General features: G+C 43.1%; 1 protein-coding gene across 1 annotated transcript in view; it reads right to left on the bottom strand.

Annotated features, from left to right (window-relative positions):
* FNDC3B (fibronectin type III domain containing 3B) overlaps positions 1–22,654 on the bottom strand; it is a 307,284-nt gene that overhangs the window by 5,916 nt on the left and 278,714 nt on the right. The window contains exons 24-25 of the mRNA XM_019532737.1: positions 17,692–17,858; positions 14,288–14,415 (exon numbers count right to left, since the gene is read on the bottom strand). Coding sequence (XP_019388282.1) covers positions 14,288–14,415; positions 17,692–17,858 — 295 coding nt within the window. The remainder of the gene's footprint in view (positions 1–14,287; positions 14,416–17,691; positions 17,859–22,654) is intronic.

Genomic DNA, 22,654 nt, shown 5'->3' with positions numbered 1-22,654 from the left:
GGGGGGGCATGTGCCCCTGATCTGTGCATGGGGTGGAGGTGGGCTGCTGCTGAGGGCTGCACTCCGCACCCTGCTGCTGGTGCCCCAGGAGCAGTGCAACGCCACGTGCCTCCCGTGCGCTGGCTGTGCCGCTTGCCTGGCAGTGGGAGGCATGGGGCATTGGGCCGCTCCTGGGGCACTAGTAGCAGGGTGTGGAGTGCAGTCTGCAGTGGCAGTCCACCTTCACCCCATGGACAGCAGAGATTGGGGGCATATATCCCCTGTGCCTGCCCTGGGAGTGCGGGCAGCAGCAGAAGTCCCCCAGTACCCCTGGAAAAGCCGAAAAGCCACCCGGGCAGCAAGCATCCCATGACCCACCCCACAGCTCTATTCACCACCACCCCATGGGAGCCTCAGTTGGTCCCCTCCCCACCCCGCACCTGTTTTCGTCCACACATTTACTTGCTGGGCACTGATCGGTACACAGCCAGGCCGGACTGATTACCTGGCCGCCTACAGGCTCCAGCTGCTGGTCTTTGTCTGTACACCCCCCCACCCCACACACACACACACATATGCAGCCACCCGAGCCCACGCCCAGGCTGCCTACATTTGAGGGGGACTAAGCCCCATTAGCCCTGGCCTTCCGTCACCTATGGCTTCCTTGGTCCTTCTTTTCTGGCCAACATACTTACAGAAACCTCTTGTTGTCTTTACCTCCTTTGCCACCCGCAGCTCACTCTTTATCTTTGCTTTCCTGACTTTGTCCCTGCGGGTTCTTACTATTTCTTGGTACATGTCCTTGATGACCTGACCATTCTTCCACTGCCTGTATGTTTTCCTTTTGCATTTGAGGCATTTTGGAAGCTGCTTGTGCAACCACATTCATCTCTTGCCTTTCTTCTTATGCTCCTATCATCCTGCAACAGTTTCTTGTTGGGCTTCCAATACTTTGCCCCTCAGAAGTTCCCAGCCTTTCTTGGAACCTTCATCCTTCAATATATCCTCTCATGGCACCATGCCTATCAGCTCCTTGAATCAGATGAAATCAGTCTTTTGAAATCTAGCACTGTCATTTTGCTGACCTCATACTTCCCCTGTCTCAGGATCTGGAATTCTAATGTATCATGATCCCGACAGATTGAAAAGTTGGGCCAACACGATGAAGTTCAATGAGGACAAACGCAAGGTGCTACACCTTGGGAGGAATAAACAAAAACACAAATACAAAATGGGGGCCACCTGGCTGTATGGCAGCTCTGTGGAAAAGGGCTTGGGAGTCCTGGTAGACCACAGACTCAATATATGTCTGCAGTGTATGCAGCTACACAAAAAAGTGAACGTGGCTTTGGGCTACATCAATACAAGCATTGCATGCAAGACATGGGAGGTGATGGTGCCTCTCTACTTGGCACTGCTTAGAGCTCATCTGGCGACCTGTATGCAGTTCTAGGTTCCACATTTTAAAAAAGATATGGAGAAGTAAGAGAGGGTCCAGAAGCAGGCAACAAAGATGACCAAGGGCTTGGACGACAAGTTATATAAGAAGAGGCTGAAGGAGCTAGGAAAAGTTCAGCTTGTGAAAAAGGCACTTGAGGAGACATGATAGCAGTCTTCAAATACTTGGACGGATGCCATAAAGAAGAGAGAAAGCACTTTTTCTCTTTTGCTGCCGAGGAGGATGTGGATTAATGGCTTGAAGTTGTAGCAAAATAAATTTAGATTGGAAAGCTGGAGAAACCATCTTCACCATGAGAATAGAGAGGCAGTGACCAGACTCCCTAGGGAAATTGTGGACTCTCCAACCCAGGAGGTGTTCAAGAAGTGGTCAGCCAGAAGGAGCTGCCAGTGCCTGGGCTACCTAGAAAGCCAGCCCAGTTGCGGAGCTGCCCCTAGCCCCACTGCGTGCCCAGGGGTGGCAGGATGCGCCACAGCCGGGTGGTGCCTGGGCCAGGCAGGACCAAGGGAACTACTGTGGGCTGGACAAAGCCCCTCCACAGGCTGGATACAGCCTGCAGGCCTTATTTTGCCCACCCTTGTTCTAGTTGCTCTTGCCATTAAATTAACCACCTTGAAGACATGGCTGAAACAAAACAAAAATCCAATAAAATCCCAACGTGAAAACAGGAATGTTATGTTGAAATAATGCTAGGGCTTGGATACAAGCAAATAATCCTAATTTTTAAAATAATATACAATTAAATGAATTCATTTGGTTGCTTGTCTCCTCCAATAAGAATGGAGTACGCTGAGGCAACTAGAGGCTAAATATGGTTAAATCACAGTTAGAGAAAGACTCAGATCTTCTTTAAGGACTAATAAATATAGATGACAAAGAAAGTTCAGTTAAGCTGGATAAATATTGGCATTTCCCAGAAACAAATCAAGGACCTGGAAATGAAATGAGTACTTCTTTAAGGAACATTCATTAGGGGAAAACACACAACTCTGGGTCAGTATTAAATTAAAGACAGAGTCCTCTTTTGATAAAGACAATTAACTGGCATAAACTGGCGTAACTTCACTGATTTAAATGCTGCTCAACTGCAATGGAGCTATGCCGATTTACACCAGCTGAGGACCTGGCCCTGTAAACATGACAACAGGTGTACTGACAACTTTTGCCTTTGCACAGGGAAAGGAAGTGGCAAGTTTAACAAAGAAGCTAGTCGAGATCTCATCGAATGCAGGATGTAATGAACAAGTGCACTGGTTTAAGAGCTAATATCTTAACATTTGTAAGAAAATTAAAACAATGTAGATTTAACCTTCCTGATTAGCAGTTTTGCCTAATAGTCTTCTAAGAGAATAAAGATAGGGTTAGGGTATTAGCTCTAGAGCTGAGGTCCAATCTCTCACTTTGCTACAGACCATATCCAAGTGCCTCAGCTCCCAGTACGTAAAATAGAGTAACATCATTTTCCTGCGTCTGAGGAGATGCTATGGCCATGTAAGTACCCGGGGTGTCTGTATGTGAGCGTGGAGGCTGCTCTGACTTGCAGCACGTTGGAGCAGATTCGATTAAGCCAGACTACTGGAGCGTGGTAATGACTGTGCTCCAGCAGGCTCTCATGTATCAGCATCCCCGCACTTCAAAATGGCAGTGGGGGCACTTGGACTAAAGCACCATTCTGAAGTGCAGGCACGCTGATACGTAAGACACTGTGGCACTTTAATTAGAGCAGTTCTCAGAGCCACTCTAATTAAAGAGCCACCCCTCACACTCTTGGAGCAAAGTGCCCTAAACCTAAAGCTTTCACAGGCATTTGTACACTATGTAGTATAGTGCCTCAATCTTCTACAGGAGTCTTTGGCACTACTATAATATATAATAGGGGGTGTCAAACGGGGGCATGCATACCCCTGGGGGTATGTAGGAAGGCCATAGCAGGTACACGCGGGTGGGCAGAGACAGAGTGCCACCGCCTCCCAGGAGCGGTGGGGGCGACAAGGGCAGCGGTGCCCCTCTGTGGTCTGCACAGGCGCTGCCCAGCCAGACACAGGGAGGGGGTGTTGTTTGAACCCCCCACCCTGGTCATGCTTGATGGGCAATTTGCTAGCTTGGTAATAATGCCCCTCTGTGTGTTCCTATGCTCCCTGACTACTGCAGCTTTTAGGTGTGGTTTTGATTCTGGCTGAATATTAGAGTAAACACAAAGCACATATCCTCTCTCCTTGCAGTGGGCAGGCTATTACTGTGTGCCCCATTAAACTGCACGACCGCAGCATTTACGGATAGCTGGAGTCTGCATATAGACAACACATGTCACCGACTTGACTAGAAGTTTGCCCAACTTCCTTGGGACTCAGAGAAGTCCATACACAGCTTCCTTAATAACAGTGATATGTATTTAGTTGTCAGTTTTGCCATTTGTTACAATGCTAGGCAAACTGGCACCACCTCTGGAAGGGATTCCCCAAAAGCTTAGTTGTCTCCACTAATAAAATGAGGGCCATATTTCCCTTATGGAGGACAGACTAAGTACTGCACCTTACCATTTCAAATTGGAATGAGTGAAGTTAAAGAACATTCAGGGTTCAATATGGTTAATAATCAGGCCCATATTTGGACATAATTCTTGCTGTCATTTAGGCCTCAAGGGTCATCTAGTCCACTCCTCTCTCTCTCTACCCTGCCCTGCATGCAAGTGTAGGATGCAGTACTAAATTACACTCTCTAGTTTAAAGCCTGTTCAGCATCTTGAAAACCTCTAATGAGGATTCTACAGGTTACCCTGTGTAGCTTGGCCAATTCATCCAACGGTAAAGAAGTTTCTCTGAGATTGTCTGAGGTGAAGAAAGATGAAATGCAGCAAGAGGAATGAGATATGGAATGCTAGCCAGGGACAAGGATATAACACTGGTTGCACTCCTACTTCCCCCAGCAAAGGGGCATTGAATCATTAAGCAGAGCCTTCATTTTTTTTTTGGCACCTCGATAGATTTTTAAGACTAGTCTTGGAAGCTTTTTTCCATACAGAGGGATCACTTGGTAGGTAAGGTGATGTATGAGACCGGAGAACTGGTGGAAGGGAATGGCCAGCTCCCCACTCTCTCTCCCATATATACCTGAAATACTTCCCAGGCCCAGTTTCCTATGCATCCAAGTTTTCTATTTAGGGGGAGCACCCACCCTCATTAGCATGTTGGAAATAAAAAGTGGAGCCTACTGAAGATACAGGTTACAAACGATTCTGAATAGAAAGGTAACATTCTTCTGAGACTGATTAGCCGTGCTATTTTTAACAATTTCAATTATTTTGCTCCTATTTACCGCATATTTCCTTGACTTGGATAATATTATACAAGACATAAATCACATGACAGAACAGGTATTTTAGATAAAGTTACTTTATTTTGGATAGCAGCACACAAGGGTGTTTTTGGAGAATATGCCATGTTTGTGCTACCCTCATTAAGATAATGCAGGAGTAGAAGAGCAGCCCAAAACCAGCGGGGTCCCCAAAAGCACTTTTTATATTCTTCAGAATTATAATTTAATACTTTTAGTATGCAACTGAACTGTTTTTATTCTATAGTCAATGAAAAAGGTTTCTGCATGGGCTCATACAAAGAAGATATTTCTGATTTTGGTACAGAAATGTATGGAGCACCACACTTACAGAATATAAAGAATACCACATACAATACCAATAAACTTTGGCATAGTGCAAAAGCAAGTTGTGCCTTGGAACTACTGAGGAGAAATGGCTATTTTTGATTATTGAACTTGACAACATTGAACTTGACAACATTTAAACAAACTGAACTTGACAACATTGAACTTGACAACATTTAAACAAATTTCACAAGGTTACAAAAATGCACTAGGGCCCTAGGACAAGACTGCATTCTACACTTCAAAGTCCTGTAGACCACAATAGAAATATTTGGAGTCTAATAAACGACGGCAAGACCTATTCATAAACAAAAAGCAACATGGGATGGTGATCAGAGGAAAACCTGTCTCTGAATTTCTTTTTAGAAAACATGCTCATTCGTGAAAGTTTTATTTCTTCTAAGAGGGCCAACAGACCTCTTGCTGAGAAGCTAAGCTCTGGATTCTTATTATTTCATTCTTATTATGTCCATTCTTAATTAGTTTTACCAACTCCATTGCCAAGGTGGTCATAAACAAGCAAGGCTGTCCTCAAGAGCCTTAATATTTAACAAACCAGATAACAGTCTTACATATAACCAAAAATATTCATGAAGTCAGTCACACTGTAAACAAGTCTAATAAAAATGAATGAGTATTTCCCATCTCATTAAGCAAAGCTGTAGGAGAGGAAGAAAAAAAGTCAGGAAAGGTAGCAATGGTGACAGAATTTTAGTGCGTACGGATAGTGCTATTATATTGTATATTGTCATCCAAGCATTCCAGTTCAACTGAGTGTCCTGACTTGCTATTTGACAAAAGAAAAATGAATGTCTGCCAATTAAAAATTTACACAAATTAAATTCATCCTTAATATAACATAATGTTTTATGCAACTATAGATCCTGACACACAAACATAACCACAGACATTCAAGGTTCAAAAGAACAATTCAAGTACCTCAGTCTTTTACCAAACGAGCTTTAGCTCAAAGATCCCCAACACCATTTTTCAGTGAGGGGACACTGATACATGAGACGCTGGAGGCTGTTGAAGCGTGTTAATTCCCACTCTCCAGCAGACTCGATTCTGCTCCAACGTGCTAGAATTGCAGCGCATCGGAGCATGCTCCCTGCATGTGTGTAGAAGCCCCACATCCCCATTCCAGGTTGAAATAATCAAAGTGGCAGACCTCCTATTACCTCTTTTTAGAGACTATACTATGTTCTAATCTATCATTTATTTTCCTCTCTCATAAACTGTATTATAGGGTTGCAAATTAGAACACTACACCCAAGATGCACTTTTGATGGCACATAATGAATCAGCATTGTCCCCCTAACTCCCAAGAGCCTTAGAGGTAGTATATTTTGCTTTGGTAGCAAACAGCTCCCATCAGCACATGTTACTTGGATTACATGAATATGCATGCAACCTCAAGTGGCAGGGCACCAATGTACATAAGACACTGGTGGTTAAAAACTGAACTGACAAACATCAAAGCCCTAACTGGCAAATTTTGCTGGAGGGCTGGGGGTAGGGTGACATGTGTTGGGAAGTACTGCGGATCAGAAAGTGGGGAAGGAGGATAGAAATAGGGTGTCATTCTTACTTGCCCAAGGACTCAATGACTCCAGCTGCTGCTGCCACAGCATGATCTCCCCTGCTCCCAGCTGGTGTTGCTGCAGCCCAGCCTCTGCAGGGTCCACCAGTCAAGTGCTCCCTCTAAATCAGCATTCAGGCTGGGTGCCCTGCTTACCCTTCCCTAACTGCGCTACTGAAGAAACATCACCTCCTACCTCAGTATCTCCAACTCCTGTACCCTGTTTATTTTAGTAACAGAATTCAAGTGCCAGACTTCAGAAAACAGTCACATTGATGGCTCCTCAGTAGCCAAGTACTTTAAGTAAGTGAATTAGTGACCTGACCTGCAGAAGTCCTTAACCCCTAGCAATTGCTGTTGAACCCAGCTGACCCCTCAACAATTTTAAAAATCAGGGCACTGAATTAAGAACCTAACTTCTGGCTTCTAGGCTTGGAAAACCTGGCCCACATTTCTATCACTGTTGCACTACAGCTACTGAAGTACACCCCGAGTTCTCTTCTGCTCTGCACATTTACCAGACTACTGACAGCTGATTTCCAAATGCAGATTTATCACAGCTGAGGCTGGAAGAGGCGGCAACAACAAGTTTTTGACTGTCAGCTCTCAAGCTGTTTGCAGCAGTTTACCTTTTTACTTGAAACAAATTTGATAAGCAACATCATAAAGAATAAATGCAGGCCTTGTGGTGTCACTGACTGCCACTCTTCAAAGAATGACTGCTCTTTATAGTCACTGAATAGCAATGCTCCATTATCTTCTTGAAATGGGAAAAGTAAATGCTTCACTTTTATTGCATGGTTTTCAGGCACCCTGAGGACCTCCAGGAAATAAAATGCTCTGGATAAAATTCTAACTGGAGGAGTACATAAATCCTGAGCCCCCTTCCACTTGCCAAGGGAGGGGAGAGCATGGTCACGCAGGTTCCTGTCTAACTCATTTGTCACACCCTCTGCCGCTACAGGCAAAGTAGACAAGAACTTGGCAGACCCAAGCGTGAGAGACTGGAGAAGAGCGTACTGTTTCTTCCTTGGTTCCTTTTGCTTTCTGTCAGATCTGCCACGAGGTAAAACTCAGTTTGCTTCCATATGAAGGAAGACTGGTCCTGGTGTTGTTAAGTTCTGGGGCTGGCAAAGTCTGGCCTGTGGGCCAGATCTGAATTGCAGTGGACTCCATTTCCCAGCAGCCCCTCCTCACATGGCTGGGGCCAATCGACATGGAGACCCCAGCCACAGCTGTGCTGTGATAGCACAAGGCTGGGGTTGCCATGGAGCCCAGCCCCAGCCACACACAGCAGGGCAGAGTGGCTGCTCTCGAGCTGCTGGGATCTTGCGGCAGGAGTAGCTTGGTCCGGGGCCAGGGCAGAGCCGCGATCTGCAGCCTGCATGCTCTGGGCAGGGGCAGGTATGCAGCGGATCACAGCTCTGCCCCAGCTCCTTGCAGTGGTGATAGCATGGTCCAGAGCCAGGGCAGAGCTGTCACCTGCTGCCTGCGTGCCTCTGCCCAGAGCGTGCAGGCTGCAGATCATGGCTCTGCCCTGGCCCCGGACCAAGCTGCTCCTGCTGCAAGATCCCAGTGGTAGCAGAACAGCCTCTCTGCCCTGCAGTTTGCCCTGCCAGTGTGGCTGGGGCCAGTCCCCACGGCAACCCCAGCCTTGCAGTACAGCTGCAGCTGGGGTCTCCATGTAAAGAGGCCCCAGCCATGCAGGCAGGGGCTGCTGGGAAATGGAGTACAGCTGCTGGCCAGATCCGCCATTTTGCCCACCCCTAACCTAGAGTAAGATTTTTTCCTAGTAATCTGAATACAGTGAAGTTACTCCACCGATAGGAATGTCTACCTCACAGGATGTTAATGTGTTCTTTCAAAGATAGCGTTTGGATATGCAACACTTTTACACCAAAGTAATCTGCCTTTACACTGGCTGTAGACACAGACTCTACAGATTCCACATTTGTAAGTCACTGTAGTCTTGTGTAAAGTCACATCATAAAAAATGTAGTAACTATATACCCATGTAAATTATACTAGTAGGATGTGCTGAAGCAGTACATAAGTAGTACATAAACTGCAGTGGTGTCTGCAGCTCTAATCAGTTGGCTCTTTGCTCAAGCTAAGGCAAGGCACAGTAACCTCTCTTTACCTATGGGGAGCAGGTGCTCTCAGCAGCTACAACCTCAGGATTTAAATGAGCAGCAATCCTACTTGGCACACTTCCTGAAATGCCTCTCTCTGGAGAGATATTTCATTCTGGGATGCAACCAAATGCTTGCAGCAATAGCTCACAGTTAATGCTAATACCGAGTACAAGTCTTAAAAGATTTCATAGAGCTACAACTGCCTAAAGGATAATGCTTTCTCTTATTATATCCCACTGATGATTTGCTTCACAGCCCATTTGCTCTATTGAGTCTTGCTGAAAAACACACTGGGCAGGAGCTGCAATGTCCCTGCCACATTATAATGCAAGACATCTAGTCCACTGAAGTCAATGGTGTTATTCACAAATCCTAGAACTGTTCAAGATGAGGAAGGGAGGCAGAATTGATCCACTCTAATTCTGCATATGTGCTCTACTTTTGTCCTTGTGGCACAATAGAAAGTACATTGAAGCAGAAGAGCCCTTAAATTGCCTAGGTAATTTTGCTGCTTAATAAAAAATAATAATACTGAGGCAGCAGCAGCAGGCCGCATGCTGCCTCCTCAATGCAGGTTCCTGTATCTTCCTGACAGCTCATCTCAAATGCAGCTTCATCTGTGGAAGCTGATTCTGTCAACATGGAGTAGTACTCCATCAGCGGAGTTCATGGAGACTGTGTGCGGAATGATGCATCACTCATAAGAGCCCAGAAGAGACAAGGGGGAGGAAGAAAATTCCTTACTTAAAACAACCATAATCATTGAAAGTTTCAGATGCGGATGCATACTTGTCCTACTTGTATTCTGTTGATAGTCGAGTCTATCATTTTGTTCAACCCTTTTTTGATTTTTAGAAGATGCAAATCTAAGATGACAAACTGATGCAAAAACCAAACCTAACAAACTCTTACTGTAAAAATGATCAGGACCATTTAAAACAAGGTGAATGCCATCCTGTTTTGGAGCCCAGTGAATTTTTCATAATGTATATTTACCTGCATAGTAATGTTTTTACCAGAATTCCTGAGGGGCAAAGCCCCCGTATGTCAGATCTCAAACTTGCTCCCATTTGCTTAAACTGTGATCTTGCAAACAGTTTCCCATAAGCATGAGGAGGTAACAAGCACTTTGCAGTCCAATTTGGTTTGTTCTATGCCAGCTGAAGGCGTCTCTGCATGAGTTCGTGTACATGAGCTTTTTATTGTCTTTTTTCAATGAAAGCAAGTCCTTGAGATTAAAGTTAAATGAGCAAGGATGTTTTGGTCATCTGCTAGTAATGCTCACCTGAAATAAATCAATTGGCAGCAGCCAGACAGCTGCTACCCCATGGACTTACACCATGTTTTCCCAATTAAAATGTCCAGATCCTGCAAAATGAGTGATCTCCTGGCAACTGACAGCATTGCTGACTGGTGTCACAGGGAAACAGTTGTACTTTGGTTGGTTGAAAAAACATAAATAGGTGTTATCACTTTAAAAAACTGTTATAAAACGTTTACTACTCGTCTGTTTCAAAGGTTGTTTTACAAAATAGATTTCCGTCACATCTTTATGCATATACCACAATCTTGATTATTTCTCTGCTTCTGTGATCATCCCTAGTAATATTTTTCTTTAAAGCGAGAACTACAAAAAGTGCCATAATCAAGACTGAAGACCCCACTATGCTCCATAGACTTGACGAGCAAACCCTTACAGTCTGCCCAGTGTAAAGGGATGTGGATGGCTCTGCTTCTTCCTTGTGCCATGAGGGAGGGATAAACCATTGCAGACCACTTCCAGGCGCAAATTATTTCTCCCTCTGCTCTAGTTCAGCACACTGGAGAATGAAGACAAGGCTCTGATTATCCTTGCTCATCCGTGTGGGAGGGGAAGGTAGTAATCTATTTAAGCAGGTAACCATGAAAACTGTCCTTGCTTCAGGGAGCTTACAGTAATTAGAGGGTTTGCACTGGAAACAGTGAATCTTGGTCCCCAGCCCCAGGTGTGCATTACTGAGTTATGAGGACCACGCACGCTTTGTGCGCGAGGAGGACTAGAGGGAAATCTTTCAATGGTGCTACTTCAATTGCTTATAGCAATAGTGTGAACATGAGTGTAGACCAGCAGCTGACATGTTTGCCAGGCCAAAACAGCTTAATGCTTGTACTAAAACTTTACTCAAGTGCCCACTGCACAGAAATGCCCTTAGAAATCCCATAACAATTCAAACTTAACATTTCTCTTTGAAATGGGATTTCCTGCTTGCTTTTTCGCACCTAGCATCCTACTGTGTAGGGTAACTGACGGATGGCTTAAAATAATCAGAATTTAGCTCAGTAGCAAGCACTTCCAAGGGGATTTGCTGGACTCTGTTCTGATACAACTCTGCAAGTTATTAGATCCCCTTAACTCAACACCAGAGATCAGATTCTCCGCTGGAATTCACAGCACGAGGTAGAAAACATACTGCGTTGGGCTGGGGAGTCTTAGTAGTTTTAGACATGGCATATTCCTACACCAATCCCCTGCAGAGCGCACAGAATAGGTCATGTAAGAAATATTATCAAAGCGTGTTGTGCTCTGCCAGTCTGGTCTTGAACAATGTCCCTTATGGACACCTAGCATAGTGTAGATAATAGCCAGCCTAAAAATGGTCTCACGTCTACTTGGGCTGGTATAAAACCAGTCCCAGAACCAGAGGATTGATTACCAATGGTTCCTCTGGGCTCCCATCCTGACTCAGACTGCATCCTGTAGGCTAGGGACAGAAAGTGCATACAACCCAGACCTGCATGCATGAACAAAAACCAGTTCAACCAGTTCTGTAACACAAAAGAAGTTCAGTGCACATAAGCTACTTTCAAAACGGCCACCGAAACCAGTTTAAGATTAAACCTGGATGGATACAGTATCAGACTTTACTGACTTAAGTTAAAATCGGTTTATTGAACTTTTGTCTCAGATCCCCTCCAGATTCAAGTTAACTCACAGTCCCCCAGCATCCCAGGATGCTTTGCACTTCTCCCCCTAGCAGGGTATGCAGGTTAGCTTTGGCTCAAGCCATCTGCTCCAGCCCAGCAGGAGGCATGCTCTAGCGAGCCCTGCCTTCTGATCTTGGCCAGTGCAGCATGCAGCTGCACCTCTGGAATCAAATGTGAATGCCTGTTCACTTGTTTCATCAGTTCAATCTATGTAGCTTAGATGAACCTGCAAAGATTCAACTGACACAGGCTCAGGCTTTTTGACTGTCTGTACTTAGCTGCAGAGCCTGGACACAGCCTAGAATCTGAGATCACGTAGGCAAGTTGAACAAAAAGAAAAGGCTCCACAAAGCATATAGTCAGCTTCAAAGCTATAATTAATATAAAAACAAGATAAACAGAAATGGGGCCCATTCTTTGTTATAGTTATTTCTTTGCCAACAGACCTTAAGTTCACTTAATGCTGTTACTGATCTGTCTCCCACCTCCTACACTATTCACAATTCTTGGCAAACACGCTGGGGGCTGCATATTAGCACCCAACAGTTCAGGTATGGTTGATTTCTATGGATGTTTTTAGCAGTCTTCACTTCTATAGTGCCTTTCATCTGTGTATCTTCCAAGCAGTTTACAAAGCATTTCTTTATAATATGCCCCTGGAGTCAGAAGCAGTCACACATACCTAATGAATACTGCACTTACAAGAGTGAGTAAAACAGATTACTAATGTAAACTTAGAAAGCAAACAGCATTTGTGGTGAGGGTAAAGTGTTTTGAAGAGTAAGGTTGTTTTCTGATTCATTAAGGATGCAAAATTCACCCTCATTTGTTGCTTATTATTAGTCATTCATAATTACTTAATTCAAAGTTTCAAAATATCAGTTTTGGAACCTTTGCCAGGAGCTTTTTCCAGTGCGTCAGCTGTGAGCACAACAACTGAATGCTCTAAGCATCATCAAGAGCCTAGATTTCATGTTTGTTTTATTAATGAGAAATGAAAACCTTAAAACATAAAATGCCTGAAAGAGTTTTCTAGTTTCTCTGCTTTCTTATACTTCTGTCTTTCAACTATAACAATTGAATTACTTGATTATCACAGAAACAAGAAGTTTCATACTATTCTCCATGAAGGTGACCAACACTATGGTTAATACTCTTTTATGCTGAGGCCACTTCAGAAAGGATGGTAGAGCAGAATGAGATAAACCGTTGGTTAAGTGTACTATAACACCAACAGTAGCACTGCTCTTGAGCAGTTTCTGGGAAGATGTCAAACCTTTGGCTTCAAACATCTGAAATGACCCAAATGTAATGTCTGTATATGGCTACATGCATTATTTTTAAAATAAAAAATGATAAAAACATTCATTCTGCAGCAATGGGCAGAAAAGATGTGGAACAAATAACAGCATTTTCACAATGCAAGTACAGCCTACAGGTAGATATGCATGAACTTTACTTATCTCATTTTTTAATATTTTTGTCCATATGATAATGCAAGAATAAACCAACAGAACAAAGTAGACTGGATACCCTTGTGATGGGTAAGGTAGAAGACCTTAAATAGAATGGACTCACTGTTTGAATCCATTTTTTTAAGGCACAAGATTATCAAACTCTTGCATAGAATGTAGAATGTCTTGCAGTCTGCCATGGAAATCCAGCAACTGTTCAAGTAGGTTAGTTCTGTGGCTTAACATGCCCATCATCTTGTCCCTAGCAACAGTCAGCACCAGCTGCTTTACGCAAAGCTGCAATAAAACCCAACTGGTAGAAAGAAGTAGGGGAATCTGCTTCCCATTCCATGAAGGTCTCACTACAGTTCTTATTCATGATGAGCTAGAATTATTCTATAGAGGAGCACAGAATCATGGAAAAGAACTTAAATAGGCCCTTATCTGTTTATTGGGAGAATATTATAGAACTTAAGTACATCAGCTACCAGCATAAAGATTCTATTAGTTTATGAGATCAGTTAGTCAATGGTGCTTCTCCTTGGTAAGTATAGGTCTGCATCACCCAACTCTTTGGGGCTTCCAGCTAAATGCTCTTTTCCACCCCACTGTCTTTGGTCTAGTTCTAAATCAGGGCTCCTCTGAGGCAAAGGTGATAGGATACTTTCAACACAGAACTACATTTCTCAGGCCTGATTTTCTATTAAGTTCAGTACTCAAGCTGCTTCTTTAAAGGCAGTTGGCTGGGTTTTTATGCTTGTTTTTTATTTTGTTTTTAAGAAAGAATCAAGGACATACAGAATTATTTCAGTGCTCATAAGTGTTAACAAACAATAGGACCTTTTTACTTTAATAAATATTAAATTGATATTTCCATGATTTTAATCAGAATGGAAACGTAATAGATGTGCTTCCTCTGGTCATCATAAAGTGAATAGGAGTATACAGTAAGTGATACGCAGATCCAACTCAAAGTACAGTGAAGGAAAATGTTAAACAAAAAAATCCCATCACATTATCAGTTAGTTATCTTAACATCAGGTCATTTTCCTACCTGTTTATATTCAGATTCTCTCCCAACCAGTACCTGCAGAACATAACTGATAGGGTCTCCTTTCATAGGCGGAACCACTTCCCAGGTGATTTCACAGGCATTTCCCTCTAGCTGCGTCACTCGAGGGGCTAGAAAAAACATGTATACATCAGACATATACTACTGTAAAATGCATTACAAGAGAATTATGTTCCTGCTTTATACACCAATTACAAAATGCTTTTAGAAAGAGAACTGCAGGACTTTGCAGGGCTTGGTGAGCAATAACAGTATTTTGGCAATAGGAACACATTTAATTAAACCAGAGGTCGAGGGAGTCTTTATTTTTTGTAAACTTGGGGCCTGTTCCTTTAATTTCAAAGGGAGTTTTCCCTGAGTAAGGGATGGAAGATGGGACACTTAGTTACAAAGTGAAATCTGAATTGGCTTCTGATGCCCTTTGAATTGACCTTCTGAGAACAGCAAGTAGTATAAAAGAGACCAGATCCTTGCTCAGAACTATATGAACTACTGAAGCATGTAAAGTAAAAGCTATCAACTTTGTAACTCAACTAAAATGGTATCTATTGTGCTTCCCAAGTGGAGAGTTATGAGATGATTGACTATGATTGCAAGAGCTGAATTGTCACAAAATCCTGTAACACAGGACTGAGTACTCTTTTGGGCTAATAGAGCCATTTTCATGTCACGGCCCACTTGTGAGGACCCCAGAACATAGGCACAAACTACACATAATTGGAGTTTGACATGGAAGGGAACAAAAGAGAAGACAAATACAGATTTTTTTGCTATAGGAATTGAAGTTCAGACCCCACTGAGAGCAGTGGGAGTCTTGCCATCGACTTCAATACAGAATGGGTTTCATTCCACATTCTGGTTTCCTGAAGCTTTCAAATACTGGGATTAATATCTAATTAACACTTCACAGTTTGTTGGGGATCAGATTTGAACTTTCTGGTCCCATCGCAAAGCTTTCACTAGCATTTACGGAAAATTGATTCATCAGCAGCCAAAACCCATCTACCTTGCAAAGTGGTTTTTTCACCAGCTGAAAGCCAACAGATATTCTCTGCCCAATGAGAGCAAGATGGTGAGTCAACAGTCCACAGAGTTTTAATTGACTGCAATATGTTTACATGTACAACTGAGCATCTGTCCTGTGTGGATATCAAACCAACCAGCGGCAGACTATGAGAGTCTGCTGTTTGCCAGACAGGGAGCGAGCATGCAGCTGAAAAGTGAAACTGTGGAAGGATCTACAAACACGTGTTGCAAAACACCTCAGCAAGTGGTTAACGTGCACATGCAAGGACACATGCATTTGAAAAACAATGTTTCACAACCTCAGGGATTTCTAGAAACAGGACAAGCCATCAAAGAAACAGTTGTTGCTACATATGCTGCATTAATCCCAAATTAATTCGCCACCACCTAGAAAGCCACCTGTTTTAGACCAAAATTCTCCACCAGGGTGCCGCAGCACCCTTCAGTACTGGGAAATCCTTTTAAGGATGCCACAGGGTGCAATGCAATAGTAGCACTGTTACGTGTCAAAACCATTCTGTTGTGCTCTGAGTGGTCTGCAACAGAAGAATTTCCCAATTATTTTTCCATAGTCACAAAAAAAAAAAAAAAAAACAAGTGAAAGGTAAGTGCTGGTTTTTTCTGAGCGGTGCCTTGAATCTAAAACAAGTTAAGGACCCATGGACTAAAACCTAGGTCAGGAAAACAAACTGTCCTCCTCTGAGTGGCTCTCAGCACTGAAAGGTATCAAGAATGACCGGTTTTGTTATCTTCCTGACAGGACACAATTCTCTGCTCTCCTACACTGCTTTCAGATTGCAGGGTTTGCTGCTACGGTTTGGGACGTATTGCTACTATTATGCCTCCCACTCCTTCCCTTCCCCTATACACCCCGATGTTTGTCAAATACCATAACTGCCTTATATTCAGCCCAGAATGTGAATCACATTTAACAGGGATTGAAAACCTAGGTAAGGTGGTCATTTTTCACTTAGTGAAACCCCTACTCCACAAAGAGCTGTGAGCCAATTACACAGTATATCACAGCAAAATAAAGATGTCACTGTTGTATGTGCTAGCACAACGGTTCTCAACCGTTTTTGTACCAGGACACATTTGTAAACATTGGTGGCCAGTCCTGACCCAGTGCCCCTCACTCCCAGCCCGCTGCCCCCCACCCCCAGCGTATGGGCCAGGAAGGCCCCAAGCAGCCCCTCGCAGGCTGGAACTCTGCCAGCCTGCAAGTGAACAGCCACAGTTTCCCACGTTTTTCTCCTTTAAAGGAGAATCCATTTTTTAAAGTTTGTTTGTGACCCTTTCATATATTCTTGTGACCCACTTCTGGGTTGCAAGGCATGGCTTGAGGAATGCTGTGCTAGCATACCTGTGGAAGCTTCAGTCTACCCACCCTGGGTAACAAACAACAACAGTGACGCTGCACTAGGCTTGACCACATACGTGTACTCGGGGTCTCTGGACAGTTTGCACTTTGGTTGCTACCATTAAACATTCAGTTTGTTATACAGGCAAAAATGGCATGCTTTTGCTAGAGGGAAAGGGCAAAAGTGGATAAGGAGAACTCTCCCCTGGACAAATATTGTTTACACTTGAATTCTGTGTCAAATAAACATAGAAATCTGTTTAAAATAATGCAACCATGGTAAATGTTAAAAAATCCTGATGAAGTCCTTGAAAAGGTACCCAATAGCCAAAGGTTATGAATCAAGATATCAGCTGTATAGAAAAAAAAAGTTAAAAACAATATATAAATCTTCATTCATTGTATATGGACGTCACAGTTTTATTTCCATTTAAATTAGCTCTCTCTCTCTCTACCTAATTTAAATGGAAATGAAACCGTGAAGTTTTCATATTTTATATATGTATATAAAATTAGAGGGACAGTGTTATCTAGAGCAAACCTGTGGAATTTGGTTGTCACTCTGCCTTTTTCTAAAGCAAAACTTCTTAAAATGCATCTGGGTATTGTCTTCCATCACATGCATGCAATATATCAATGACAGTTTTAGGAACGGAAGGAAAACAAAACTCCTAAGCATTTAGTGAATGCTAATGACTGAACACAGACTACACAGCAACTTAAAAGGTTATGCAACTCACTCCTTTCCAAGTATCCTACGTGTACAGATACATTCTAGAATCTCTTTAAAAACATTCTCCATTAGTTCACAGCAATGGTCCCTGTTTCTATAACAAAGTTACTATAAGTCTCAGTGTTCCTATGTTTCTGTGGAATATGGGATTTATTACAGTTAACATGGGACTGTCTTGGGAGACAACGATCTTCCTATTATAGTTTCCTCTTACTAGTCCATGGCAACACACAAACATGTATACATTATCTCCCTGCTACTACATACCTTTGATGGCAGGTGGGATAGATTTGGTGGTGCAGAAAGTGCACAGTTCTGAGAAAGGCCCTTCTCCAGCATCGTTGACCGCTTGTATTCTAAACGTGTAGCAAGTCGATTCTGTCAGTCTTTGTACCTTATACGTGTGACTTGGTCCTCTGTATATCGGAATAAACCTAGAAGCAAGTACAGACAGAACCCAATTACTTGTGCTTTGCCATAGTAATAGCTGTTCAGTTCATATAAAGGCCCTTTCTTACTCAGCCATAGGTTTACTCTTACTGTAAACACCTGTAGATAAATGTCTTGTCTAAAAAAAAAATCAAACATAACTACAAAAGTTCAGTATGAAAACAACATATAACCAGTCTGTTATTGGATATTAAGAAGATCCACAGCTCAATAGATCCTCTTCAAAAAATCCATAACACTCCAACTGTATTCAGCAGGAACTTTAATGATGTTTGCTTACTATTTATCTAATCAAAAAGGATTCAAGTTTATTGTGATACACTCCTTCATGTCCAATGTGTTGATAGAGTACTTCTAATTTACAGCACCTAAAAAGCACAGAAGTGACCCAGAAAATCTTTGCTCACGTGCCTATTTTTCCTTATGTAAAACAGCCCTTCGAGCCACCTTGCTTGCCATCTTAAATTCAAGATAGCTTTATTTAGATCAGCTTGCCAGGATTTCAAGTATTGGATCCCTAGATCAGACATTTCTCATAGATCTGAACACACCTTAGACAACACAAAAATAAACCATTCAAAAAAGAATTGGTGGAAGGATACTGACTGTTATTATTGATTATTAGTTTAGAAGAAAAAAGTGGAGAAAGTTTAAAGAGACAGGTATTAAAGAGAGGAAGTACCTGGTGGATGAAGGTAGGAAGCACACTGGAGTGGAGGCCAAAGACGAGAATGAAGATAAAGTGCTTTGGAAACGACTTCCAAAACAACGGCTCTGGTAGGGCCAAGACATACAAGAAAAACCCCACATTTGACAGTGTAACACAGAAAATAATCAACTCCATTTAATCCCAAAAAGCAAACAAGTTTCCAGCTGAAGAGAATCTGAGTTCTGCTTTACGCTGCCGTGTTGAACAGGTGCGTTTCAGTAACAGTCATGGCAGACAGTAGGGGACAAGAGCGCACAGAGCATAACAGGAAGCGCTCAGCACCTTGCTTCAAAGGAGGCTTGGACTCTTTGGTACTTCATGCATTTGCCATTGAAATCAGCATCAGTGTAAAGTTTCAAATGGCTAAAGACAGATCCTACTGTTCCAAGGTAATAGGACAACTGTTAAAGAACTCAATTGTGAGAAACAGATTCAGTACATGACAGCTGACAATTCGAAACTGCTGTAGTGTGCACATAGGGACAAAGGGTTTCTTAGTCACACTGTGCACCCCAACCAGAGGGTGAGCTCTGGGAAGTACAGGGATTGGTGGAGCTAGTAGCTGGGTGTGCCAGAGTACCCGTGTTGGGTGCCTGCTACTGTGGCGATACAGGTTCCCCCTTCTCCAACTGGGGTGCGTATTCCCTGGAGCCGAAGGGCATCTCCCCCAGTGCAGGCTGGACTACAAAAATCACACAATCTTCCCCTTCAATTATGGGTAAAAGATGCCAAAAGTAAAGTTTGGAGTAGCATTAAGAAGTGATCCAGGAAAGCACTTGAATGTGTCGCGCTCCAAACAGTTTGCATTTTGGCTGATGACTCACCAAATCTTGCTGCACTTTGGCTCTAATCCCTTCCTCCCATAGGTTAGAGGGCCCTCAGCATTCCTATGTGCAATTTTTGATTGTGAAAAGAGAAGGTCCTGCAAATGTTCTTGCAAAAGTACATTTGCAATGATTTTTATCACCCAGCCCACAACAGCTTTAGTCAGTCAAGCAGGGAAGAGACCGAATTCCATGCAACTCGGGTCACGCAGCACTGACGGCACTTGCCAAACCGATAGTGCAACAAGCAGAGGTCCAACTGGATACTGAATTTTGTTTGCAAAGAACGCCTGCATAATTTTAATTCAAGCCTATATTTGTCCACTGAAAATTGTAAATAATTGGCAATGAGAAAGAGGGTCCTATATATATGTTGAAATGATTGGTTTTTGCAATTTCACCCAACTATGTTCAATTCTTGGGCTACTCTGGAAAACTCTTTGGGAAGTTAACCTCCACGTAAGAGTGGGTTTCTACTAAGGGTTTAAATCAGAATGTCAGTATTTGTTCCAATTCTATTTCTTGCTTCCATTTCTATTCTGAATTTCCTGGAGTGCTCCTTCTTCCGTTTCTCCGCTGTCATCTGGAAACCAACAATCATTCCAGTCACTCCTTTCTCCATCCCTACTCTGTTCTTCTTTTATGTCTCTCTCAAGAAACATCCATCACAGAAAGCAAAAAGCATTCCAGGAAAAGCTGGCATCCTTGATGCAATGCACCAGGCTGCATGGCAGCACATTTAAACCTTTGATATGTTACCATCTTTTCTTATGAAGATGACTATTCCAATCCTAGAAGAAAAAGGCTGCTTATTAAGTCAATCAAATTAAATTACCGCTCAAAACTACAATGACAACAATGGATCTTAATTATGTTGGAAGATGCATACTGTGATTTAAGAAATGAAAACGTTTCATCTTGATTTACAAACATTTAAGCTTCAAAACACAGCTGACTTTGGTAATCATGAGGAAATCTATTTGAGCATGCAGCAGCCACTTTCTATTTCTGGAAGAGTTACATTACAAGTAAAAGCAGCCTGTTTTTCATACAATGCCAAAGATTCTGGGGACCACAATCTGTACTCCTTACTCAAGCAGAACACCTGCACAGAGCCTTATATATCAGGAATCATACAACAAACATGGTATACTGCAGGGGTTGGTAACTTACAGCCTGCAGGTTATAGCTGGCTGGTGAAGTTGTGGGTCTCTGGTGGCATTTTTGAGGTGGCCTTTGCCTATGTGGCAGCTGGATGGCAAGGAAAAGTGATGGCAGCTGTTGGGGCACTGGTGACTGCAGCTGCAGTAGCGCAAGCCAAGTTGGAAGTGACACGCTCAGAGCTAAGCTCTGTTAAGCAAAACAATCAATGATTGATCAAGGGAAGATTAATTCTTTTCCATAGGATTATTGGAAGTTAATTCTCAGAATATAGAGTCCTTATCCCCCCTCTGTTCCTTCTCCCTCGGGAGCTTCACGCCACCTCCAGCAGAAATTCCAGCCCTCATCAGCTCCCGTCTCTGCTACTTATACAGAACCTCACATGCCTCTTTCCACACGGCTTATTAAAGATAACCCAATTTTGAGCTCATCTTCAATTCCCCCATCTTCTTCTACCTTTTGCCCACACATCAGTCTGTCCTTTGACTGCCCAGAGATGCTTGCTAAACATCTCCCCATCTCAAATGGCTATATAGCACTATAAACCAAATATCACTATGAAAACTCAAGATCAAAGGATGGCAACTTTTTGGCAAGTGCGCCAAAAACACCCGCAACCCCGACTTGTAAGATTGCTGGCATGCCAGGGGCGGATGGTGGGGGAGCTGTGAGGGGCCGATCCTTAGTGTGGTAGTACAGCTCCAGCCCCTTCCCTGCTGTCCTCCCCAAAGAGCACATGTCAAGCAAAATGCCTTTGCATGCCATGCTCTGGCACCAATGCTAGGAGTTGCTTACTCCTGCTCCAGGTACCACTATAAACCAGCCTATACCAAATCTACCCTTGTTTTTCTGTTGTGTATGAAGACTTCACATTCAAATAAATGCACTTAAAATTGTTTGTTTGTTTTTTAAATAATACTTTATACCAAGGCAACAATTTTCTTTACAATTTCTGGTGGCTAATGAGTCAGCCAGGAGAGGTGAGAAGCTCATGCAAGCACACGATCCTACAGGTTCTTTTCAGCTCATTCCCCCTGCGTGACTCCTCGCAGCAATGAGTCGTTCGCATTTGTTTCTTCTCCGAGCTCCTATCCCCGCACAAAAATGTCACAAAATGAATTCATTAACCCAAAGCTTTAGAAATCCCAGCAAAATGTGCTCACTGCCTGAAGGCTCTTCCCCTCACCCACTCTTCTTTGTCATGCAAGAGTTAATGGCTGAATGGAGTGAACTGATACAAGCTCTCTGGATATCAGTAATGCATGTTTCTCGGAAAAATACTTGTGTATATAATTCCTACAGGTTAAGTTATGAACAATGCCCCATAGGGATTTAGAATTGGTCTGAAGTAACATAACCACCAAATCCTACCCTTTGGAAAATGTGTGGATTTAAATGACAGTGAAAAATGGTCCAGCTTCTCAGAACATTTGTGGGAACCCAAAAACTGGTGAATGAGGTTTGGGAAGCTTCCAATATTGTGAGAATCGCCCCCCTCAATTTATAAGGGAACAGATGGTGCAGTTTAACATTAGTCTTTCTGTGCAGATGACCAGCTTTTCTGGGATTTTGTTCAGAAGTTCAAGAGAAATTCCAAAGAAGTTCACCGTGGCAAGGTCATTACAGCATGGAGGAGTGAACCTTAAATATTAGGGTTACTTTTTAACAGGGTGTCATGCTGCCCTTAAATGCACCAGAGAACATGAAAAGTAAAGTGACTTTCTGTGGAAATGTTTCCTAGAGAACTTTTCTCTCTTCTCTTACTTTAGTTGCTTTTATTATTCTTTGTTCAGGGTATGCTACCGTCATAGAAACATAGAAGTCGGGTCGGAAGGGACCTTGTAGATCTTCAGGTCCGACCCCACGCCTGGGCAGGAGAAAAACTGGGCTCAAATGACTCCAGCCAGGTAGGCGTGGAGCCTCGTCTTAAAGACCCCCAGGGTAGGAGCCAGCACCACTTCCCTTGGAAGTTGGCTCCAGCTCCTAGCCGCCCTGACTGTGAAGTCGTTCTTGCGGATGTCTAATCTAAACCTCCTCTCCAACAACTTGTGGCCATTATTCCTTGTCATGCCAGGGGGAGCTAGGG

This window comes from Crocodylus porosus, unplaced genomic scaffold (genome assembly GCF_001723895.1).
Source record: "Crocodylus porosus isolate Cpor-Errol unplaced genomic scaffold, CroPor_comp1, whole genome shotgun sequence".
Taxonomy (NCBI): Eukaryota; Metazoa; Chordata; order Crocodylia; family Crocodylidae; genus Crocodylus; species Crocodylus porosus.
Note: the sequence above shows the minus strand (reverse complement) of the source record. Positions and strands in the feature narration are given on the sequence as shown.